This window comes from Manacus vitellinus, unplaced genomic scaffold (genome assembly GCF_001715985.3).
Source record: "Manacus vitellinus isolate BGI_N305 unplaced genomic scaffold, ASM171598v3 scaffold_33_pilon, whole genome shotgun sequence".
Lineage (NCBI taxonomy): Eukaryota > Metazoa > Chordata > Aves > Passeriformes > Pipridae > Manacus > Manacus vitellinus.
Window position 1 is genome coordinate 7,469,948 of NW_021940478.1, and position 26,869 is coordinate 7,496,816.

The window sequence follows — 26,869 nt, forward strand, 5'->3', positions numbered from 1 at the left end:
AAAGCATTTTTCAAATACCCGCAAATTATTAAAGCTGCTTTCATTATTGATAATCTCTTTAATACTTGTTTTTTGTGATTATTTTGCTTCATTGCTTATATATAATAGAAAAAAATTATAAAAGTCATCTTTGCTATTTTCTTATAAAATTCACTGAGGTAGTTTGGGATTTTTTCCAACAGAATCTGACTACATTGGTAATAGATGTAATTACAGTACTGAAATAAAAAAAATTATGAGAAAATGCATATTGTAATAGTAGTTCAGCAAAGAATGTTAAACCATCGAAGGGCAGGCACTGTATTTAAAATTACTGAGATGTTAGTCATTATCTAGGTGCTTTAAGAGCTTCTGTTTTAAGGAAGCATAATATAAATTAACCTTTTTTCACAGTGGTGCATACTGTGCACACACTTTGAATATGTAATTTGTCGTATCTAAATCACTTATCACATTAATGCGTGGTTAATACCAAGTAGAAATTAGTTGCAGTGACATAGAACATGGCATTTTGAAGGTGAACTTCTCTTAATCAATTTGCACTTTCTTGTTTTGATTTTTTAATGGAGTTATGTGTGGCAGGCTTAGTAGAAATTCTGCGGTACTTAAAAGTTGGACACTCAGGTAATTATAAGAAGCACACTGGTAACTGCGAATCAAGAACTGCAGTGCTTGCTTGCTTAAAAGCACAAGAATCTTAGGGTTTATTACTTTAGAGAAAAGTGTCTCTTCTATCTCATTACTACTTTTATGCTCAGAATATGTGCTGTATATTCTGTGCTGTATATATATATATGTGCTTGTATTTCTGCAACATATAGCAGAAATAACTGAGATATTAATCTTGCACATTCAAATTTGTATCTGAATAATACATAACTTCTCATCATACTTGAAGTATGTTTTTGCTTGGCATGTTTGGATTCCCACCAGCTAACCAAGACAAAAAAAGTTGTGTCAGCTTTTTATATGCTCCTTTCTTGATCTAGCACATTGCGATCTACTTATGAGGTTCACGTTGCCTTTAAGATTATTTTGTAGTATTTTTTTCTTTAAAGGTAATATTAAATTTCTAATAGAGGTTGGTCTTAGCCTGCTTGTGGTCCTATTTATTGTTGCTTTTACATACTTCCTCTCCAACTTTTTGGCAAAAATCAAAGTGAAGACGACGTATATCAGAGACTCCTTTAGGATTACATATCACAGTGTTGGCCAATTTGAAGTAGTAGAAAAGTTGTCTGGGGTTTTTTTTCGTTAATCCCCAAGCTAGACACATTAAAAAGGAACATTATAGTCACTTCTGTGCTTTACCATCTTGATGAACTACCTTTCTTATTAATAACTTCTGACAAATGTACCCTGTTGACTATTGGTATAAAAAAGTGTCATGGTTTAACATCATCCAGCAACTAAGAACCACACAGTTGCTCACTCACTTCTCCCCTATCCTGGGGGGATGGGAGAGAAAATCAGAAGAGTAAAAGTGAAAAAACTTGTGTGTTGAGATAAGAAGAGTTTAATAACTGCAATAAAATAATAATAATAAATTTTAATGATAAGGAAAGTAACAAAAAGATAAATAAACCCCAAGGGAAAAAAAAAACCAAGGAAAAAAACAAGTGATCCAAATTAAAAACAGTCACTCACCACCACCTGACCAATGTGCAGCCTGTTCCAAGCAGCAGCACTGGGCCAGCTTTCCCCCTAGTTTATATACTGAGCATGACATCATGTGACATCATATAGTTGGAATATCCCTTTGGCCAGTCAGGGGCAGCTTCCCAGCTGTGTTCCTTCCCAGATTCTTGTGAAGCCCCAGCTCACTCATTGGCAGGGCAGCATGAGAAGCTGAAAAATCCTTGACTGAGTGTAATCAGTGTGTTATTAACATCGTTCTCATAGTAAATATAGCAATATACCAGCTACTAGGAAGAAAATTAACTCTCCCCCAGCCAAAACCAGGGCAAAGAGTAGCTTTGAGAACCTTCATTTGTCTGTTCATTGATCCTGGAAATATTTGATACTCTGAAGATAAATATGGTAAGTGATTAGTAAGTAACCTCTTGGACAAGATAGAGGAACTTCATTATTGAAATGGACTGGGGGGAAAAAAAATCTCTTTGTGGAGCATATGAGAATCTGACTTTTTTCCATATTCAATCAAAAAAGAAAAATATCACCCAGCAGGCATATAATAGATTTTTTTTCCCAATAAACTAGTATTCACAAACAATTTTAAATTGTACAGTAAGATTTTAGTTGATAAAATATGCCCATACATAATCTAAATGATGCAGTTAGTACTACAGTAGACACGCTGTCTTTTTATTTTCCTCTTGGAAAAACCCCAAGCAAACAAATTACAGTCGATCTCAATACAACATGAAAAAGGCCTACTTTTTAAAACTGAAATAGCATACATATGACTGGGAGTGGATCACACTGAGTCAAACACACCATTCACTCAAGGATTTGTTAAAGATTGACACATCGATTTTTTGAGGAAAAAATATTTGTGTATTAGAAGTTATTGTCTCTTTTTTGGTAATCCTTATGACTGCAAAATTTAAAGATTTTATTTTATTAATTTGCCCAGTTTAGATCTTGACTTTTGTAGCTTTAATTTTAAAAAGGTAAAAAATGTTGATGGCATTGGCAAGGCAAACTATTTAGGCCTCATCACTTGTGTTCTGAGTGGTGCTATCAGTGATGTGTAGTGTTGCATAACTGAAGGTACTCCATGTTTCTTACTGGGAGGACATAATAGTTTGGCATGAAGTTTTTTTTACGTGCTGTTTCTGTATTAGCTTTCAGATAGTACTAATGATAGTAAAAAGGCAAATTTTGACAAAAACAGTTCTCTTTTTTTTGAAGGGAAAGAAAAGGCCAAAGACATCAATTTGTCTGTATTTAAAAGGTTAGGTAAAAGGCAAATAATTTCCCTGATGCAGTCTGAAACTTTCAAGTATTCCATCTGGCAAGTGAAAATTTGACCAGAGCAGGTCATGTTGGTGCCATGATTTATCTTTTGCAAAGGACATTTTTGAAAATGTGAGTATGAAAATACTTATGAATTGGTTAGGAATAACATTAAGAATTTTCTGATGCTGAGTTTCCCATGTTGCTAGTCCAGTCCAGAACTTCAAGACTACAGCTGTTTCTGAAGAGTTCTCTGCAGAGAACACCTGATCTGGACTATTAGGTAGATAATGCTTTAGGTAGATGGAATTGTTCATGGGAATAATATATGGACTTGACGAGCAAGGTAAAAACATAACTTGGGGTAGGATTTAGATATAAAATTACATAGAATTAATCCATTTTTATTCAGAAATGTAAATGAATTTCAAGGTATTATTCAAACAACAGACAGACTTGAATTGCAAATAAAAGGACAGAGAGGTCTGTTACTAGGTAAGTGAGCATACCAGAAGCTGCCGTGTAATTGAAGAAATTCCCTCGGTTTTGCCCTTTTGTCCACTAAGGATAACAGCCTATTAATACTACTGATCACTTCCTTTGCACAGCTTACAGAAGTTATGTATGCATTACTATATAGCTAGAGTAACACTACAGGTAATGCTACAAGCTATGTATAGGCAAGTCCACTGAGTAACATTTAGGCAATAGCCTAAATGTTTTGCCTTGCCAGTGCTATCAGCGTTGTTTCTTTTTTTAGAATCACGGCTATAAAAGTCATATAAATTTACTCTACAGAAATTACCTGTATTTATTGCCAGTTCTGTTCTTGAGCCAAGTAGACCCCTGCAGTAAGAGAATTTTCTGGTTTCCATTCTCATTGTTTTCTTGCTTTCTTTTCCATATCAGTAAAAAATTATGTACAAACTAAAACTACACAATCATGTATAATTCAATCTTTTAATAATAACATTTTTTTCTCACATGAGTACATTTGACTTGCTTCATGAAATGTCAGCTCTTCCAGAGATACGACTGGGTTTTGTATTAAGTAGAATTGGTACAGGCAAAAATCTACCCTTTAGCTTTTACAAAATTTGAGAAGTGAGTGAAGTATAAACTAGGAGGGGAAAAAAGGTGGAGGCAAGTTTCTGTCTGCAGTGTTTGCTATGTCGTGTTAATACTTTTCCTAAGCATTTTTGTCTTTAAAATGCCTTCTTTGACTCCTGTCAGTTTGAACATTCAGGGTTAGTTTGACTAGCTAAAGTCTTGTAAGGTATAGAATATTCAGAAAAATCTTGATACTCTATTTATTATGGGCATCTTTACAGGCATCTGTCCATAAGTACTGAACACAACACTTCCTTGCTTCATAAAATTCATGGGGAAAATAGACAAATGAGAACCGTATTAAACAAACAGTTCAGAAGGAGAATTTAGAATTAAGAAGCTTTCCTTTTGAACAAGCTTTGAAAAATACATGATATTCAAGTCTCATACCATGTCAGTGTGGAAGAAGCATATACCTTGCTCACGTAGGCAATTGTCCTGCAATTATCAGTGATTTCCTTATACATATGCTTTTTGTTACAGTTTTAAACATAAAAAAGGATAAATGGTTTGCATGGGACAAAGTTTCATTTAGCCTATGTGCTAAAACTTTTATTGTTTAATTTTCCAACATGCATGTTCTTTTCAATATGAAAGTTCTGAATATCAGAAAGAACTTATGCACAAAGTAATTTTACATTTGGCCCTTTATTTTGATCTGAGGTGTGACTGCTGGAGTTAGAAGGCAGTTTTATTAACTTAATTAGATTTATTGTTAATAAACAACTCATTTAAATTTTCATTTTAATTTCAATGTAGACTTCAGAGTCTTTACAATAAAGACTTCAGTTTTAACATACAGCAACAATTAAATGTAGTTTGGTTCTTTTTTGTTGTTTGAAACATTGTTCTAATTTATTCTACAGTATTAACAAAATTAAAAGAGGTGAAAGGAACAATAGGAAACAATAGTGTTAATCAGTTGCCACATATAGGTTTGGATTATTTTTTGTGTATACTGATCAATCTGATAGTTCAGTGTACAAGTTGGGGTTTTTTGTTCCTGTTCATTCTCCTCTTTTTTGGTAGTAAGTTGTGTTTTGTTGTGGGTATTTTAATTCTATTTTAGAATGCGTGTGTTACATCTTAGTCTCGTGACAAAATTAGGCTTTGTGATCTTTTCTGAATTGCAAGCCTACAGTCTTTTGGACAGTGAATGAGGTGGTTGTGTTACTCTGAAAATGGATAGAAAAGATTTCTGTGTATTGAAGTTTGTGCTATACAAGCAGAAGTAGTTGCATGTGAGCATTCGGTCTTATATATATTATATATATACAGATTATTGATGTGAGCTTTTGCATGCAAATGTCAAATTACTCTTCATAATGGGGCAAGTTTTATTATATTTAGTACATAAATTTGAGACTGTAGTAAGTGTGGATTTGTTTACCACACAAAAAGTTGATGTTCATTTATTTTTCTGAGGAATTCAGATATGGTGATCTCTCTTCATAACTTACTTTTAAATGCTGGCTGCTGTTTAGTCTGATCAGCATTCACAGCATACAGCATGTATGTTTTGTGTTTCACTAGTGTTGGCAGATATGGGGAGGTTGTAGTACTTAAAATTTCACATTTCTTTGAAAGTTTTAGGTCATTTCACACTTTCAGCTGAAAGTTGATTGTTTGTGGGTTTTAGATATTCATTCCATACTTGGCATAAATTGAATGTAGTAGAGTTAAATCTGAATTTCTTCTTCTTTGGCATGTTAAGGGAACATCGTTTGAAACATTTCAAATGTATCAAATGCTGCTACTACCATAAAGGATTAAGTGCGTAAGATCTGCTAAATCAGGTTTGTTACACTTGTCACATCTCTTATCTGTTATTTGTCTAATTTAAAAATCTAGTAAAAAACTTCTAATGGCAATAGCCTTATGAAAAGGTACTCAGCAGTTAAAAATGAAATATTAAAAGGCATATTTAATTTGTAGTTATGCAGCGACATACTTGTCAACCCTAACTTTTCTTCTTTTGTTTAATGTGGGGCACCAGCACCCTGCTTACATGAAAGATGACAAGTACATTTACATCTTAAAAACGTTTGGATATAGTACAAATCTCTTTCATTTTATTCCTTTTTTTTTTTTTTTTAGAAATAGGCAAATACTTTTTGACTGAAATGTGCAAAACAGTTTTGTTTGAAATCTCTGTAACCCTTTAGATTTCTACTAACAGTTCAAATGGATGGCTTCAAAATTATCTTACTAGAGGTAGACGATTTGGAACTCAGTCCACCAACTATTGATGTACTGTGTTTAGGAATTGTCTGTCTTTTTATGCCAAATTCTAGTATTTTGGTGCAGGAAAATAATGTGCATGTATGTGAACAGGAAGAAAACAATGATGTATTGCATATGACGTTAAAGGAAAAACAGTGTTCTACACTGGCAAATGAATTTGGTAAAGGACTTGTCAGTGTGGGGAGTTTATTACAAAATGCCAGAAGTATTCTTATACACAGTACTCTTTAAATACTCCAGTTAAAATACATTGTTTTTCATTCAAGCTAACTGCAATTGCAACATACATTAGTAAATTGATAATTTGTCATTCTAGTAAGGAAATATTAACTATATAACAATAATATTTTTGTTAGGATGAACTGAATTCAACATCCTTAAATGACCTGTTCAATCAGCAAGTAAAAAACCATGTGTTACATGACTACAGTTCTTGCATTTGGTTTACTTCACACAGTAGAATCATACAAAAATTTCAAAGTGAGGGGCCATCATATAGTAACCTTTCAGTTAATTTTGTAAAAAAATTAGTTTGCTGCTTGAAATATAAGCAAAAATTTCACTGCAGGTTTCAAAATACCTTCATTTGTGTAATTTCATTTTAACCTCAGATTTTTCTTCAATTTCACTTTCAGACATTAAGGTTTTATTACATTTCCCACTTCTGAAAGCATTTGAGTTGTTGTATATTGGTGTCTTAATTATAAGTTTTAAGGATCATTCTAGCTGGTGAAATGGACTGGACATCATACCGTCTCTGTCCTTGGGAAAAGTTGCAACAAATGTGAACGGGAGAAGGAACTGGCCCTCCAGCTTCCTGTAGTTTCTGCCACCAGGTTATCTTTAATTTCTGACTATTACAGAAATCCCAGTAGAAACCATCCCAGAGAGACATTGCATTTTCCAGTTCCTACCTGCCACATATTGAGTTGCACTTGAATGTAGACTTTATTAGATATTTTCTTGAGCTTCTCCACACTTCTTGTATGCAAGATTTTCTGCTGCTAATTTTGGTTCTAGTTTTTGTTGGCTGATCTCAGAGGACTCTAGACTTCAGATGTGCAAGCATGCAGTAGGAGTTCATCTGCAACTTAACTTTTTTATTGCTTATGATTCCTCTTGCTTTGCACGTCTACCTTCATCCACAGTTCTGTTTTATAGCATTTTCTGCTATTAAGCCTACTAGTAGTTGTTTACTAGACTGCCATCCATCTCTCTCCCAGGTTCTCTTTGGCTTTACCTGTCAAACTTCTTCCTGTGATAGCTTGTGGCATTTCTGTCTATGCTTTGCTAAAGACTATTAAGCTTCAGAAACATTTTATCTTCAGTATTTTTTCATTAAAAGTTGGAAAACGTGCATCCTTCTCAAACTACAAAATTAAGCGGTCAGCAAATTTGAAAATTGCCTGTTAAAGCAGTGTTTATTTTAAAAAGGGAAATAATCTTAAAAGTTTCAAGACCTAAAACAGACTTCATTTATATTGCTCGAGGGATGGAAACAACATGAGTACAAAAGCCTTGTATCTCTGAAGTCTTGCTGTGTTTCGTTGGTCAGACTGCATCCTAGTCTTGTTGTAGCTTGAGAATTGTCTACTCATGTACATTTTCTAACTGATGGTTAGAAAATACCTAATTTCTAATACCTAATCATCTCTAATACCTAAAGGAGATGATAATTATTGCAACTTCAGAGGATTTACTTATCAGCAATGTCTGACAACTGAGAAGTCTCTTCTGTTGTCTAGCCAGTTGTAGGAAGTTGGGTCATATTGTCTCCAGTTTGGCATTTCAAAGGCCAGTTTGTTCTTTACCTGGGATACTTGTCATCAGTTCAGCATTTTCTAATTCATGCAGTGTTAGTTCATGGTCTGTCTGGGTAGACATGTGTTCATGTCAACAACCTTTTTTTTTTTAGTTTGGTTTTGTTTTTTTTTACAAGGAGACCTGCATTTTTTTTAACTCCTCAAGCACACTCTTTGAGAAACACTTAAGATCTTTTAATATTATTTAGTATTTTTATGACTGCCTTTGATAATAGGATCTGATTTCTGCATTACTCAAAACAGAAAATTAACTGGGGATTGGAATCAATGATAATGCATAGAGGAGAAAGGGTAAGCATTGTTTTTTCCCCTGTTATAGCACCTCTTATTACAAGCATGAATGAGGGTATATACACACAAATTTTGTACTGCCTCAAACTCCTTCAATTAAACACATACAAAGTTGTGTCATCAAATACCCAGTGCTTGTTGGCATAGTTAATGCTTTCATGTTTACTTTGCATTTGATAGGCACAAATGGCATCTTAATGTTTCCTGTCTGGTTTACTCATTATTTTGGGTGCCCCAATGTTATGGAATGATGCAGGAAAGAGTTTTGGATCACTGGCCTGTTGGGTTTGCAGCTTGGGTAAGGGAGTAGAAATGAATGGATGGAAGTGCGAGAGAGGAAGAACTCAGTGGGATTGGTTCAGATGGGTTTGAAAGCCAGAACTGAAGACCAGTGGTAACATCATAGGCCAAAAAGCTTGAAACACTGAGTCAATAGTCATTACTACTATTTGCTTTATTTGATTACTAATTGTATTATAAGCCAAAATAAATTAAAACCTTGGTTGTGAATGAGGGGTTTGAGTAGGCTTAGTTTCAGACTGCTCCTTCAATTGTTACCCTTAGAAACAAGATTTTTATTATCTCGATAATCCTCAAGGTAGTTTCTGCGACAGTCTTTAACAAACTGAGGTGTAATGAAACAAGTGGAGTAGGGAAAGTAAGTCATATGAAAAGTAAAATTACCTGTAGTCCCAAACTTGTATCAGGTCTGTTCCGAAGTCCTTAGGCCTTTTTGCTTGCATTTATTCTCCTCTTACAAAGATTTGTTTTCACAGGTGTGCTAATTGTAAATGCTTTTCTATTTCTCTCGGAATATCAAGTTAGTAGTGGTATCTGTTAACAGATCTTGAGACTGCTCTCTTCTTGTACTCAGAAGTGTTTTAAAGTCCCTTTGGCAATCTTTAGCCAGTTTCCACAGGCATTCTGCTTGCACTGCTGTTGAGTGGCTGTCAATAAGTGTATGGATCTTGGCTTTCTGTATTGATGGAACTAATTTTTTACTATGCAGCATTTGTCTGCTGACAGATTGTGTTTTCAGGATTAGCTCTTTTTTATTTTATATTTGAATGCATATGCTCTCCTGGAACAGTTGCATTTTTAGTACTGTTTTGGCTAATGCATACAATTGCATTTCCTGTTTTGAGGTTGTCAGTGCTGCAAATAAGATCCCATGGAAAGCAAGGCATCCATTTTAAAAGTTGATTTCAAAGCAAACTGATATGCTGTAGAAACCGAGGAACTTTATACTGGGCAAGAGTTTATTAGCTCATACTGGGGTCGTCATCACAGTTTCTGAAGACAGTTGTGCATGGGAGCACTGTGAGGTCAAGAAGCATTTACAGGTCATAATTAATATTTGGGAAACTTTGTTGTTGTTACCTATTCATAGGTGAATGTGGCTCTCTTAAGGTTGATCTGTAGTAGACGTTTGTCTGCTACTGTTTAATGTAGCTAAATTATAATCCTCTAGCTCAAATTATAAAGGGCCAGAGATTTGTGTGTGATATTTAGATGGACAGTCCCAAATTAAAATCATGTTCTTGGTCTGAACAAACTCACCTCTATCAAAATTACCAGACTTTTTGGTGCATGGAGCTGCCTGTATGTTTCCTATAATTCACACTCTTGTGCTTAGAGAATGGTTCTGTCTTATTAGCCTTGAGCATATAGGTACTGGTTGGAAACAATCCATAACAGTGAGTGTTCTCACCTTAAAAAGGCTCTTAATGTCTTGTGGTGGAGATACTTCAAGGGCCATACAAAATACAGCATTATAGTACCTCCTGTGCAGATGCAAAGAATCATCTTAAAACATCTGGAATTTGCCCCAGACAACTCAACAAGGGAGATCCAAAAACCTCGACGCCCTTATTGAACCCACTGGTCAGTTCACATTCTTGATTGTGGTTTAAAGTGTTGCGTAAGAGATTTATGGTCGAGCATAAAACAGTACTGATTTCAAGATGAAAGAGTAGTAAAAACTATTTATTTTCTTTACCCTGAATGTACGCTGTCATTTCTAACATTTTAAAAACATCAATGAAAATGCAGTCTTCAAGATGTAGCTTGCCACAGGACTGACAGCGGAATCCTACTAGCTGAGTGGGAAAGTAGCTGTCTCCTTAGTACTTCAGTAACACTGGACAGACCGGGGGAAGGGGAGGGTTAAGTTAAAAATTTTAGTGTAACAAAAAGCCTCAGCTTTCTATACAAAATTCAGCCTGGAGCGTATTTTCTCCATAGCCAAGTTATCAAGCCCTTTAACTCTTACATTTTAAGTGGGAAAATACAATCAATTTCTAACAGTACAGCAGATTCATTGTAATAAAAAGCATTTCATTAGCTTAAACTTTCTTTAGCAATTTAAATTTAATGAAACACTTAAACTTATTGATGTGTGGATGAAATTATAGTGTTGGACTTGTTCGGCAGTTGAAGTAATTAAAAATTATTAAAAGCCTTTACTTTGAACTGTGAAAAATTTTAAGCTTTACAGTTATTGTGGGTCACTCCTGAGTCAAGATAGCTTCCAAATGTTGATTTTGGGCTAAACAGTTTTTAAGGATCTATTGTTCAGGTCATGCAAAGACATTCTTGATTTTAAATCCATGCCCTTTTCAAAATGCTGTAGGGATTGAGCGAAGCTTGGAAGTGAAAAATGATGAAATAGTAGCACTGGAAGTCAGTGCAAGTTCTAACCTTCACTCTAATAAATAGAATTAATATGTGGTCTCACTGAATACCGTATGTGTCTTGCAAAAATTTTCTCTCATTTTTTTCTAGGAGAGTAAAACAGTAAGGTGTGGGGGGTGTTGTTGTGCTTTGGTTGTTGGGTTTTGGTTGGGTGGTTTTTATGTTGGATTTTTGGGTTGTTTTCTTTTGTACTGCAGTAACATGTCTAAAAGGTGCTGTTACTTGGTTCCAACTCACTAGGTATTTAAACAGATAGATAAAATTATTCATGAAATTGAATTTATGACATTTTTTTCCATAAATTTAAGGTATGCTCTTGATATGCTAATCTACATGCATTTAAGTGCAGTAGATGTTACAGTTTTAGATACGTACATTGGTAGAAATAAGGACTGTCTGAAAGTCAAAATGATGACTGCCTCTTCAAGGTCATTCCAAGTTGCCAAGTCTAGAGAAGAAAAATATAAACAATAACTAGATTTTACTGTATAATTCAAATTTGAGAATTTGGTGAAATGAAGCAGAGAACAGCCTCCTACTATGTCTTCCAAAGAATCTACTGGATCTGTAACCAAGGTCCCTTTCTGTGGTCAGTTTTTTCCCATGACTCGATAGTTCCACTGTACCTATAAAATACTGCTACTTGTTAGTATTTGCTTGTAAGTTACTACCCTGGCTTTGATTTGGTTGCCGATTTGCTGAATTTAATTACTAAGGACAAATAAAAATCCCATATACACAAATGATACACAAAGCAATTTGGAAGAAAAAGTGTAAAAATATTAAGAATCAGTTCTGTTGTTTCTTTCGGTGTGCTGGCTGCTTGCATTTTTTCAAGTTAGAAACATTCACAGATCTTTGCAGAATCAGGTTCCAAAAGTATTAGGCTTTTTATATTATGCATGTGCTACATGCTTGTTGTCATTCTATATTCATATAAGCCAGTAGAAATAGCAACTTTAAACCATTAATGCTACTAACAAAACTCTACTGTAAAAACCATGAAAACTGTGTATCTTAATGCTACTTGTAATCTTTTTCTCAAAGCACTACTTTTGAATTTTCTTACTTAAAAAAAAACGTAAAAGGTCCATACTCTACTTCCTCTTGTCATGTTTGCCTTTTACTTACCCAAGTATATCTGTCTTAAGTCACTGTAATAAGTGCATGATGTGTTTCATTGGTGACTGAGATTTTTCCCATAGCTTGAAGGTTAGAGAGACACAGACCAAAACCGGACACTAAAATTATTAGTGTCTGTAGTGTTCCAAGTACTTTATTTGTGAAATTAGTCTCTTTTGGATAGGTTGACTTCAGTTTTCTCTTTTCTTATAATAATAATATTTGAGTGACAACCAAAGTAAATTCATAAACATAGTATATCTCTAAGCCCATTCTTCGTGTATGAAATTGCTGTCATTTTGCATTTGACAGGCTATTATTACAGTACCAGTGACTTCAGGAATTATGAGAAGAACATACAGTTTCCTGAGTGAGTCTGTGTTTTGAAAGGTTTTAATAATTTTAGGTTTTATAAAATCCTGAAAGGACACCTTCATGGTGCCTTAAAAATGATGTGTTTGAAAGAAATAAATTAATGTTCTTGCAGACCATGCTTGGTTTGTGTTAATGAAAGGAAATACTTCTTGAGATTTTTGGATTCAGCTGTTCTCAGTTTTGATAGAGATGTTGATTTTTAGTATACCTTACAATTAAAAAAGTTACTTGCTTTTCCCATCGAATCGGTCATCCTGTATCTTTATGATGCATATAGCTACGCTCTTTTACCTGTGAAACACATCTTTTTAAACTGACATTTCTTGCCATTACATAAATCCTCTTGTATGGGGATATCTGGGGGGAATATGACAGTTAGTCTGTGTTGCTGACTGTGATCTCCACTGACACCACTGGACGTGTGACCACACTTCTGTAAAATGAGAGAGGTGTCTGGGAGTGGCAAAGACAACCAAATATGATGAGTTATCACACTCAGGCTTTTGGAAGCCTCTGTCAGAGTTGTCAAGGGTTACAACTGGTTTCTTTTTTCTTAAGAGGCTCACTGGTGAAGAATTTGGAAATAAATAACAAACAGATTACAGTACTGGAAACAAGATGAGTACCAGGCTTCAGAAGAATGTTGGTACTAGTTTTATAAGATGATGATGATGCTCTTCAGTTGTCCACCACCCACCAACTGGTCTGTTGCACAGTTTCTCAATTTTTCTCCAGAAACTGAAAAAAAAAAAATTGAGAGCTTTTAAACAGCAGAGCAGTTTCTTGGTCAGCATGGTCTCATTTAATGAGAAAACTGTTGATGCATGTGGCTTTCTGAAAATATGTCCAATATACATCAAATATTTATATAAAGTAAGTATATTACACTAAGTAGTCTGTTTCCTCTTAAATACAATATTGTGTCTTGCCTTCGTGTTTCTCTTACTCGCAGACTTTAAGAACTTAAGAATGTTCTGTGCCCAGAAAAGAGCTGTTAAGTTCCCATTCTGCCACGTTTCCTGGATGCATACTGAAGGATCACAGTATTGTATTACAAACTGCTAAAATTGGTGAGAACCTGGTCATATGAGGGACATGAGCCCTGTTTTCATCACCTTACATGTTGACTATTAACAGTTTCTGCTTTTTCAAAAGAAAATCCTTCAGCATTAAAATTATTCTTGTAGTGGAAATCTAATGGTAATAGAACTTACGTACATAATGCTGTGACTATTATGTGCTGAAACTTAAGGAGGCAGAGGAAGGGAATTTGTTAAAAATTTTTCTTGTGGGAAGCGAAGCAGCATCCTACAGCTAATGGATTGGTGGTAGAAAAAGTTTGGGTAATACTGAGTCATCCTTAGATGTATTAATTTTCATGTCAGGAAGGAGGGTTTGTTACATCGAAGAGTCTCACACATAAATTTCTTTCTTCAGAACCTATTTTTTTCCACTCAGGAAGAAAAATGGGTTTGGTTTGGATGTTATGTTGGGTTAAATGGCTTTTCTTATGCAATTTTTTTTTCATCTATCTCAAACCACCTACTTCAATATCTGATAGTTGTAATTAATTTATACGCTTGGGTTTCCCCTTGAGTCAAACTTACAGCCACTTTAATTCAACCAAAGCTGAAGTAGAAACGGTAGGATACTTTTAAGTGATACTAAATCTGTAGGGCAGTACACTGTTGGCTGTGAAGTGTTTGTATTCTTGTTCTGTCACAAGGCTGAGTTTATGGGTTACAAGCACACATCGGTGGGCCAGCTGCATGTAGAATACTGTGTAATGGCTGTAACTCTGCCAGACAATGTTGTTAGTGCTTAAATGACAACAATAAAAAGACAAGTTTCTGTGGGTCCTGTGTCTCAAATACTGGGCTCAGTTAAGGGTCATTGATGCATTTGTTTACAATTGATGATTTGGGTGAGCTGATAACTCTGCATGCTTAGATGAAGTGGCTGTAAGCTCTGAAGTATGTATGTACTTTTTTTTATGTTAATGTGTTAGGGATTTGGGGTTAAATGTTGTTCAGATTCTTATGTTTGTTTTTCTTTCATAATTTACCTTTCTTGTTACCAAATTAATGGGTTGAAATTTGGCTGATTCTGCAATAATATGAGTAATTTGAGAGTCTTTATGGTTCAATTCTAAGGATGGTATGCAGCATCCTTTGCTCTCATGACCTTCAGGTCCAGATTGGTAAAATGCCCTTTATGCTTTGTTATTGTGTTTGATGGAAGAAATGAAAGTAAATCCATCTCTTAACAACCCCCCAAACCAAGAACATGTGTACCTATCAGACTGGCCTTCAGCTGCCTGCACCTCTTTTAAGTATTTAATGCTAGCAAACATCTCTCCTTCCCAAGTGAAGCACTGTTGAGCTTCACATTTCCTGTTGTAGTCTTTTGCCATTACAGATTTTGCTCCTTTTCTTCTTGATAATAAAGCAAATTGTATTCTATCCAGGAAGCAGTGGGGTTTAGTGTGTGTGTTAAGGAACAGAAAGCAGCAATATTGCATAGACCTATTCAACTATCCATCAGATCATTCTGTGGTTTGAATGGAGTAGCAGAAAGTTCAGAACACCCTCAGCAGCTTCTATTTTAAAGATATCTGAGTTTGGCCTATGCAAAAAGGCACAGAACTAGTATTATTCGCTTGTTATTTCCCTCTTGTATATTGAAGTTCATGCATAGACAAAGGTATTAATCACAGTACTGGCAGTCTTTAGAGATGTTGCTCCTCCAAGGCAGCTGAAATACAGGAACTTTCAGGTTCTTTGAACATCGTGATGTAATTTCTATTGCTTGAATTAGAATAGCTCAAAAACTTAAGGCTTGAAAGCCTTCATTTTTGATATTTTTAGAAGGTAGTTTTGGGGCTACTAATGTCAGGTTCTTCAAATGACATTCACTGTGTTAGATCAACATAGTGTCATGGCTGAAAATAAATGCAAGGCAACTAATTCAAAGATGTAGTGCTCTGGCCTTCAGATCTCAAAATATTTAGGAAGGTTCTGATTCTCAACAGTCAGCCTCTGTCCTGCCTTGTTTCAGAACTGTGCTTTGTAGAAGCACTTTCCCACGCTGATTGCCAGTAAGTTTGTTAAATTTCAATTATTGATAGGTATTTTTTAGGTTACTATTAGTTCCTGGGATGACTTCTCAGATTCCTAAGGCACTGTATATTTATAATTACCGTGAGCTATGCAGATAAGAATTTCAAGAAAACATTCATCTGATTCACAGTTTAATTAGTATGGAGCTAGTAAGAACAATAGATTTATCAAAAGGTCTTCAGTTTTACCGAGAAAGACCTGCTAATGAACTATTTATAGCACACTTATATCTATTTTTATCTGTAGTCTAAGGACTGACTTAGGACAAATGGGTTAAAAAACAGGAAATGTGGTTAAATAAGTGGGTAATCTCTCCAGAGAGTTTCCAGTTTGCCTACACGTTCACATTTTCTTCTTAATGTACTTTCAAAACAACATTAAGTACAGTACCTTGAAATCCATCTCCGTTTAAAGGAGGAATGTTTCCAGCAATAGCAGGAAGTGGCCAAGTGAGAAATTTTACATTCTTGGTTAAATTCAAATGAGGTTCTGGAGTCCCTATTTTTAAGTGGGTTTTTCCACTTTAATAACAATAGAGCAGTTGTATGACATTTAAGCTGGCTCAGGTGTATCATATGCATCCATAACAATCTGTGAATGCACAATGTAATTGTGTCTTTTGTTCTAGACTGGTTTTAAATAATTACTTTCCTCCAACTTTCCCTTTTCTTGCACATAGGACTGTATTTATTTGTTAATATGCCATGCACATATTTTTAAGAATATGTAATATAATCATGTATGAATGTTGTAAAAATAGCGTTATTAATCAGATTGCATAAATCTTACTTTGAAGGAAGGAATTTACTAAACATGATAATGGCCATTTAATTTTCTCAAAGGTGGTGTCTGTATTTCCTTGGGTAAAACAGAATCAATAAGTAAACAAAAGCCATTATTTGCACTTCTTATTATTTGCTTTTTGACAGCTACTCATTATTAGCTTTTTTAAATCTATTTCAAAATTATTTGTGAGTCAAAATGAGGAGCGAATATAATAAATAAATAAAGTCGCTTAAGTGGTGGTAAAGGTTGTTACCTGGTGGAGCTCCTCTATTTTTAGAGCTACTGCCAGATATAAGGGTTCTACTTTTAGCATCCTACAAACAGTTTTCAAAAAATGTTTTTATTCAGGGCAAACAACAAAGCATGACAACAAATACATTTTTAGTAATTAGGAAGAAACAAACAGGCTTGTCTAGCTGCCTTAATTTAGAAAACAGGCCACTGGTACTACTTTTATCTGAAGCTGATTTCCTATCAACTGTCTTTGAAGGGAGAAACCTGTGTGCTGTTGTAAAGAGTAGAGGTGAGCTGCTTTGTTATGTCCATGGGGAAATTCCAAATCACATCTCTACTTTTTTTTATATATTTTTTTTAACATCTACGGGGTGTCATGTTAGATGATATCACTGTGTGGGTGGGGACGCTTCAGTAAAATAGCATGACATACCCATGTACTAGTGCTGTAGTTCATGAAAGGCTCATGTCTGCAAACAAGTTAGGTTTCTGTCAGTTCCACAGTTAGAGGACTATCTTGAAAGTTATAGGCTTCTTGGCAATAAAAGACTACTTTTCTAAATTAGGTACTGTTTTTACTATAGTAATTGCAAATAGTAGCTAGCTTTTAAAATAATTTTCCGGAAACATTAAATAATTTAGGGCATTTTCTAATGTGGCAAATACAGTTTGTTGTTCTGGAAACATACAAAATTAAACAGACTGTCAGTCACATTAAACTTTCCCTGATTATAAATGTTAAATTTCTGAATAGTTTTGGGGGCCAACACCTTTATTCAAATACATTTAATGTTGCCTCAGGCATGCTGTTGGTCCTCGTGGTTAGCAGGCATCACCCTTTTTCTTGTCATCCTGGATGCTTAATTCTAAATCCAAATTGTATATTTTTTTTCAAATCCAAGTTAAGTGCTTTGAAAAAATCAAGTAGTAAGTTTATTTAAAATAGCTTCACAATATCAACATAATTGAAACTGGTTTCTGCTATACATAGTTCACGGTTCAGTAGCCAAGCCTCTGAAATGTTTTGTATGTGAAGAACATTTTATGTCATGTTTATTTGGAATGCTACATCCTAAAAATAAAAATATTGTGGTGTTCATTTGAATTTTCACTTTTAGTCTGTGCTGCCTCTAGTTCATTTCTTGGGATAAGGTAGTTGGTAGAGCTTGGCCATGCATTGGAGGTGTCAGGCAGTCACCCATAAGTACAGGAAGCCTAGAGCTATTCTGTAGATTTCTTAAATTAAAATTTTTGAACCAAGATGTGTCTGTACAGATAACGTTTTTTTCAATTCTTCTAGTAGCTTCTGCATGGAGACAGTGCTGAACTGCTCTGATGACCTGATGTGACCTCAGTGTTTTACTCTGTAGTACCTCTTCCCCCTCCTACCCATTCTGCCTTACCTGTTTATATTTTTAGTTTTCAGAAAGAGATTACTTGATTTTAGACTGAAGTTGGCGTTTAGGTAAGATTGAAAAGTGAAATTCTGTGGTGTGTGTTGGGCAGCTTGGTTTGTCAGGAGGCGTCCATCTAAGCTTGAAATTCCTGAGTAGACTGCACAGGGCAGGACAGTGCTCACTTGGTGTGTTGTAGAGCACAGTCTGCCTTTTCAAGAGCTGCAAACATACAAATAGTCATCTGCCATCCCACAAGGTATCCTGCAAGGCCGTAGTACTGCTTTGGTAACCGGATTTGCAAGGAGGAAAAAAATATTGTGACCATAAGGAGGAAAAAAAAAATGTTTTGACCGCACTGGAAATTGTGCTGGGATACTTGTAGTTAAATCAGGTATTAAATACTGCTATTGCAGCTGCAGTGCAACCAGAACCTAGAGGAAACTTAACAGTTAAAATCAGACTGTTTAAAAGAGTTACATGGCTTTGTGGATACCATTCATTAGTTTCTTTTTTAATGTGCACTACACAGCACTGATTAACGACTTGCAGTAGTTATGTGCAGCTTTTTTTTTCCAGCAGTTTCATATAGCAGATTAAAAACTTACAGAAGAGCTGCAGGAACTTAACTGACACAGTTCAGAACACTTTTTATGTGACTTGCTGTAATGTTTGGTATGATATATCTGAAGCTTGGAGATTAGCATTTCCAGTATTGATTCAGTTAAATGTTACAATAGGGTGTAATGTAACTGTAAAGAATATATATAAAAAAATTTTAAAAAACAGTGCCTTCCTTAGAAAAGAGCAGATTAAATACTTTTTTTCCATTTGTCCTCCTCTAAATTTACTATCAACATAGCAAATGAAATGTCCAGGAGCAGGCAAGTATCAGTATTCTGCAGCTGGGTATGAAAAATACTAATATCTTTAAATCACCAAGTCCTATTTGCTATTATTTTTTCAGGGAAGTTTTTATTAAAAAATAATCAGGAAAAAAAAGATGTTTCAGACTGGTTGACTATTACTGGCATAACCCGCCAAACAGAACAATAAATTGTAAAAAATATCTCATGCAATTGGATGCATTTTAAAATTTAAAATTTCAGACTCCCAGGCATCAGTTTTCCTAGTTCTACCAAGTCATGTTCAAGCCTCAAGGCCAACAAATTTAGTACTCTCGTTTCAGAACGTTGGTACCACCAGCAGCAGTTGCTTGCCCAGTTAAGCACTGACCCCCTACAGAGGCCAGAATGCTCTCTGTTGTTCCCTAAATTGGTGGCTCTGTGCCTACTCAACATTCATTTCTGTTTCAGTCCCTCAGAGGTTAGGTTTCTAATAAGTCAGTCAACTCAGTCTTGAAACAGGACTGGTAGGTTGGTCAATATATTAAGAACCATTCAGCCTTCTTTGCTTTATTAAAAAAAAAAAATTGAGTGACGGCTGTTGAACTGTAAAACTTCTTGTGGATGGCTTTTCGCTCCTCCAGACAAGAGCAGTAGCTTTTAATAGTCTTATCCGATTTTTATTTGACTGAATTTGCCTCAGAACTTTTTTCTTTTCTTTTGACCCTTCATAGCCTCTCATCCTCATTTCTGGCTTACTACCAGTAAGCAGAGGTACCTGCTGACATCACCTGCTTTTTCTAAACAGTTATGTGCATGTCTTCCCCTCCTCCCTTTTGCACGGCATGTAAGCTGAAGGACTTGTTCAGTGAGAGACAGCAGCAAGGTTACCTTTCCAGTTGTATGTCTCAAATGAGGTTCCAGTCTCACAAGAGTTAAAGTGCATCAAGCCAAGGCTGCCTGGGTTGAAGTTTCCTGTGTGTTTCAGTTGTCCTAGCTGAACTTCAGCTCATTCTTTGAACTCTTGTGTCTGCAGAAGGCTTAAAAATGTTTGAATTTCATATCATCTATCAAGTTACTGTAGAAGGATTGGAAACATTCGAAGACCTGTGTTAGCTAATGGCACAGAAAAAGCAGCCCGATGAGTTCAGTTTTACTGTGTGTGCAGCCTTTGCTCTATTTGTGCATGCAACTTTTTGTAGCCTGTCTGTGTTTTAGAATTACACATGTGGGATTGGAGTTCCTGCTCTTGCATGCTTATTCAGTCACTTTGGAAGTTTCATAGTATAACACTGTCATATAAGTACTTGGGGGAAACATATCTCTGAGAACTATAAGTGGGACAACTGGTAGTACTACACTATCTGAATATCTCCTGAATGACTCCTGTATTGGCAAGCTAAAAGCTTGATTTCTGTTACTCCTCAGAACCACAAATCTTTTTTCCCTTCTGCTTTTCCCATAGTTCACAACAGTCATCCCTGCTACAGCTTTACACTGTTGCTAAAATTGCATGTAAATGTTGACTATCTGACACATTTCAGTTGTAAAAAAAAAAATAAAATTAATAGGTGATATAAACTGGAGATTATTGGACAATTTAGTTAGGTGTTCTCCAGTAAAAAGTACAGTGGAGGGTCCAAAATTGGAAGATGTTATTTTAAAGCTTCTATCAGCCATTGTGATAGTTGATGGCTGAAATTGTCCTTCATTTTTATGTCTTAAGTCTTCCCATCCATTTTTCTTTAGAGCAGTACTGGGGCTTTGTTAGTGACAGCTAGAATTCCAGCAAGTCAGTCTTTGGTATACAGAATAGAGTGGGAGTGGAACGCATTTATGCTATAACAGAATAACAACATTTTCCTCAGAGAAATTGCATGGGCTTGTTGAGACTTTCTTTAACACATTTCTGTCAGAAGCTATGGAAAGGCATTGTGTTTGTGCTTCAATATGCTAAATAAGAGGTATTTTAGACTTAAGAATGTTATGTTTCACTTGATTAGCCTAATAGTTGCAACCTACAGTTATATGGTGCATTAGCTTTCAGTGCCATATAATAGGACTGGCAGCATGGAGTCCCAAAAACTGTAGTTGCGTGGGCTGCTGAACAGTTGTAGAGAAAGATGCACAAAAATTCTATTCTAGACAGAATTTTTTCATTTTGAAACGAATTTCACAACAAATTCACAGTTGGATGCCACTGCTTGTATTTCCAGTGAATTATACTCCAGAAGAGTAATACTTTGCTTCAACAAAGCCTGCCTCAAACAGTGCAGTGATATAAATCAGAAATTGGATATTTTTTAATTGTAATTTTTCAAAATATAGTACAGTTATTAACTATGCCTGCAGGTCCTGACACTCAGATATGTTTGGCTTTGTCTCCACATCCAAAAATTAAAATCCTTCACAAATAAGACAAAAAGAAGGGCTGGGGTGAAATCCCATTTTTACTTATGTTCTATTCATGGTAGAAAACTGACTCCCTGCAGCAATGGTTGTCACAAACCCACATATTTCATAGCATAGTTAGAACAAACCTGTTACACAGTGACCTACGATTTCCTGTCTAAATTTACTGATGGTCAGTTCATTTATATCTTCCATTCTTTCTTGTGCTGTATTGTTCTTTGGCTTAGACAGTGCTCCATTCTTTCCCTGTCTGGTTCCATTACCTGGCATTTTTGGAGTGCACTTGCATCTTCTTTCCATCTTTGGTTTGTTTTGCTTACCAAGACAAGGTCTTTCAGGTTAGTACATGCTGCAGCTAAGGCAGCTACAGTTTCATCCACATGGACTGTCTCTAAGCTGCTTAGCTTTGCACAATTTGTGCTGAATTATCTGCTCTTAAATCGCAAACCCTGTTTAAGAAACTGAGGAAATATGCGTGCTGGTGATGAGCCCCCTGATCGTACAGTCATGGTGTGACTGAATCTGCTATGAAAGGTCAGGAACACCTAATTAGTACTACTGGGATTGCAAGAAATAATCTCCTTTAAGCTCTCAGTTCACCCATTTGTCCTTGTGTGCAGTGCAAGGATGGAAGAAAAAATATGTCTGCTTATGCCCTTTCACTGAGGTTTAAGTTAATAATGTTATCATACAGCTGGGATAGGCTAGCAATATGCAATACTAACCTCCTCTCACTTTGTTTTCACCATAGGTTCTATCTCAATTCCATTTAGCCTGAGCTCATTCATTCTGAGCTCTTCAGTTAGAAAACATAAGTAACCATTTCATCTTAACTGTGCACCACCAGGCAATGGTGTTCAACCACTGGAGCCAATGTTGCTGACATTAGTATTTCATGCTTTCGGAAGTTGACGGGCCTTGGTTACGGCAACTTAGTGACTAACTCTTTAAGAAGTATGTTGTGGAAGGTTTCCCCAGACATAGTTGACAGGCAACTTTTAACACAGTCAAACATTGTTTAATTTAGGTTCTCACAGCAGCAGACAGAATTAGCAGCTCCTGTCCTGAGCCAAGTTGCATGAATGCATGAGAAGAGGCATGCTACCTTGGGATTTTAGGTGGGATGGGTGGGAAATGAGCATTCTTCCTCAGAACCACATCACCCTCTTACACAACCCACCCACTTCAGTCTTTTTCCATTCCAGCTTTTCACTCACCTCCTTGATAACACTTTTTCCCAGCTCAGTCTGCTGGCTGCCTCTCTGCAGGAGACACGTGTGCCCTCTCTGACATAGCAGGCCACTCTCTGTATTTCCCTTATGGCTCCCCAGCATAGCAGGGTTTGAGTGAGATGCCTTACTGGGAAACAGTCAGTTGGGACAAAGAGATGCTGCTTAGTTCACAAATGAAATTGTGATTGACTAAGGAACATGCCATGGCAGTGCTCAGGGATTCGTACAGAAGGGACACAATCAAAATCTTAATCTTGTGTGGCATTTGTGCAAAAGTAAAATCACTGTTTCCACATGAAAGATCCTACTGTCACAACGTGAGGCTGGTAGGCAGCCAAAAGCTGAATACCGCATAGGTTTGCAGACCAAAAGCAACACTTTGCACACTGAGGTTAACTGAAAACCAGCTCCCGAATTCACCCTCTACCTCTTGATGTGATTTGCATACCACCGTTTGGTGTCTGGTCAAGTCGTATTTGCTTCTGGAATGTGATACAAATTTTACCCTCTGTGACATGAAGCCTGCAGAGGATTTAAACTGTGGCAGAGTGAAGTAAAATAAGGATAACAGTAGCAGAGGAAAAAAGGAGTGTTGCATTTCCACATATACTTGTGATCTTTTGGTGTGATTCAAGTATTGGTGTGTAACATCCTTGCTTTGTTTTGCAAGGTTACAGGGCAGAGGAAAAAAGTCCATTTCATAAAAATTCTGGTATTGCTTTATTCCTCCCTCACTTTCTTGCAGTAAAAAGATAAAAAGAAATTTTAAGTTTTCAACCTGCTATACTTGTTGCTGGGTTAATTTAAATGGAAAAAAAATTATTGAGATTTTTCAAGGAAAAGAATAAAGATAGTGAGAAAAGGCACTAGAGATGTTTTGGAACGGATGGGGAAAGGCCTGAATTTTTCGTTACCTTTTTCGTTTATTTGCTCCTCTTCCAGAGTGAAAGTAGAACATTTATTCTAAAAAGGTCTTAATTCTTTTGTGTGTTCAGAGACCAAACTGCTTTTAGTGAGAGCAGTAAAGTTGTCTTTGACGTTTGCCTCTTCACTATGAGCTTTTGAAACAGACACTGCCTTGATACACAGACCTGGGTGCAGAGCTCAGCTACGCCCTGACTGCACGTTGAAACAAGAGCCACTGTTCAACATTTCTCCCTGCACTTTCCCCCAAGCACCATTGCTTCCAGATCCATAATGCCCTCCAGGAAGTACCATCTAAACTAGCTCCCAGGCTGCATCACATTGCATGTCAGAGATGCAAGTAATGAAAGTGTTTGTACCTCATGCAAGAGGGTCCTGTTGTCCTTGTGTCCTACTCTTATAAAATGTTTGTCCGTAATTGTCTAAGTAAGAAAGAAAAAGTGTCACCTTTTTAGATCTTGAGGCAAGTTGTAGGACCAGTGGTTAAAAAAATGAGCATGACTGAGGTGGCAGTTGTGAGACAATACTCTGTTCTCCCACAGAATAACTCATTTTGATGATCTCTGGAAACTCCTTTTAAGCTGTTTTTCATAGCAGGATTAAGTTGCTGCATCGGTGTTATCTGAGGAAAGGTGGAGCAAGTAAGATGAACTGATTAAAGGTTCACTTTGTAATTTTTGTAGCAGCAGACTTAATCACACTGTGATCTCTGAGTTGTGTGGTCTCAACAGTCTATGTCCATGATTCTGATATTTTACTGCTGATTGAATATATTGAAGGGAGTGATGGAGTCATTGCACTTTCTCTGATTCATGCTAGAGTAATCCAAATCAGAAGTTGAGGTCATGTGGATCACTGTCCCTTTCTCATTGCTTTGTTTGCACTTCCAGCATTTATACGTACTTTAATGAGTTTAATACTTTCTAATTTTCCTTTACCTACAAAGTGAAGTAGCCAGAAAAACAAATGAGGCAACTTCAGACTTTTTCCTACTCTAGAACTTAGACAACTGGAGTACAGGTCTGGAAAGTTACTCCAGAATTACAGCAGCATAGAGCGATTAAGAGCCTGTCCTAACTAAAGCACACCCTACTAGATGTTGTTCTGTTTGGAATTTACTTTTCAGTATAAATTGATAAGCATTTCGTATGCTTGGCAAATAAAATGCTTATTTGACTTCTCCACACTCCCCAAAAGGAAATTTCTACTAAGGCATGACATATCCTATAAACTGCCATGAGTAATATCTTCTGAACCACTTTCAGAGAAACAAGAGTCTTTGCTATTTCTGTCTATAATTATAATTTACAGATAGAGAAGGTGATAAAGTAGTGAGATCTTACTGAAGACTGTTATACAAACAAAATCTCTTGTCTTTTCTGTTCTTTAGAATTTACTAATCTGTCGCATGGTATATGTATTCTAGCAACACATAAAACAAATAAAAACAAAAAAAAATATTTTTTAACAATGCTAAGTTTTTATTAAATTGCAATTTCGGTGAACTTCACTTGCCAGAGAAGAATACTGAAACAGGAACCTACTGGGTTTTTTAACCTTTTACTGTAAGGAAATGTGCCTTTCTCCATTTGATTTGAAAAAGGAAATAGACTGGTGGTGTGGCTATGGAACTTTCTCTTTCTGCCTCTGATTGCAAAAGTGGTAGTAAAAAAATGAAAATAAAAAGTACAGTATTGAACAGTAGACTGTTATGGTGTTGTTGAGACAACAGAATGAAAGTAATCAATTCTTTTGTTTGTTTTGTTTCAGGTGTCAGAAACTATTTGAAAGAAGCATTAGTGAATATCATTGCTGTGCATGCAGAGGTGAGGAAAAACTTCAGATTGTTTCATGCTTACATTAATTTGATTTCAACATACTTTTCATGGTAAATGCTGACTTTCACCAGGGTTTTTCACCCTTCTATTGGAGTGTCTTCATTATAAGTAAAAGTGTTTTGGATTAGGTTTAGCTAAACAATGCAACTGCTAACTTTTTTACGAGCAGGAGGAGATGAACAGTTCCTGTTTATCCTCACTAACACTCCATTACACCTTTTTGTTTCCATTACCTGATAAAGAGGAAAGCCAAATTCTAGAGCTAATTCTTCCCTTTTCATGCAGATAATATATAGATATATAGATAGTTATGATGCTCACTTTCTCTGATTAACTTTATTTTCCACAACATATGTGAATGAACTTACATTTCACCTTGAAAGAAACGTTCAACACATGCCACTCAGAGTGAAAAGCCAATATATGTCAGTCTTGTACATATGATGAAAATAAGAAACCTAAAACCAGAAAGTTTTATAGTGTCTGTACAGCTCAAATAGTGTTTGAAATACTTAGGTAGGTAACGGCTTAGGATAGGGAATGCATATTAAAATATTATTTTTAATATAATAAGCTTGGAGGAGCTGCAGTTATTTAGCCTTCTGTGATAATATGCAGGTATTTTCTATGGTCCTTTAAATTAGAGCCTGTGTTTTACATACTCCTTCCTTCTAATCATCAGGAGTGTTACCAGATTACTGTTGCTCCTGGTAAAACCATTGGTAGTAATATCACTCTTGCCTTTTAAAAGGTATAGCTGCCCTACCTTTTCTGTGTGATTAAAATCTGATGAGATTCATTTGAGGCTTTTGCTTATTTTATTTCTTCCTAAATTACAAGGATTTAAATAAATTAAAATATTTTCAGAAACTTCAAATAGGACACAGTATTTTTGATACAATTTCATTGTTAAATATAGCAGAAGCACTTTCACAGAAGTATCTCTGCTTTTACAAAATGCTTCCAAATGAAAGAATAAGCAACACCAAAAATATATTTCAACATGACACTCATTTTTGATGTTGTTTTTCAATGTAGTGGAAATTAATTAAAATGAAAATTAGAGGTTTTGTTTAAAAAAATTCAAAGGCATTAGTGATTTACTGAGCTAATCTTGTAAACGTACATACTTGTTAAAATGCTGCAGCAGAAAAGTGCACTGCCTTGCTCTCTTCATTGAGACTGATAGTGATTCTGGCCCAAATAGAATTGCTTCATAGATTTCTAGATGTGAAATATTACAGAAATACGAAAACATGTGTCAAGATGAAACTCCCATTTCCACTGGTGAAAATCTGTAAGCTGGGTCAGGTTTAAGTTTAGTTAGTAAAGCTACAAGTTTCTGTAGTTTGAAACAGCAAAAATTAACCATCAGATGAACAGTGCGGATGGACTGAAGCAGAAAGAAAATTGTTTCTTTACTTTTGAATTTAAATTTAGCTGAAATCAAAATAAGGGCTCCTTAGTGCAAATTTGTGATGATTCACCCATGCTGAGAATTATTTTT

General features: G+C 35.7%; 1 protein-coding gene across 2 annotated transcripts in view; it reads left to right on the plus strand.

The window, feature by feature from the left end:
* The window catches only part of EXOC2 (exocyst complex component 2), a 125,119-nt gene that overhangs the window by 87,971 nt on the left and 10,279 nt on the right, over positions 1-26,869 (plus strand). For both annotated transcript variants that reach the window (XM_008927525.4, XM_018076880.3), the window contains exon 24: positions 25,295-25,350. In XM_008927525.4, the coding sequence (XP_008925773.1) occupies positions 25,295-25,350 (56 nt within the window). The remainder of the gene's footprint in view (positions 1-25,294; positions 25,351-26,869) is intronic.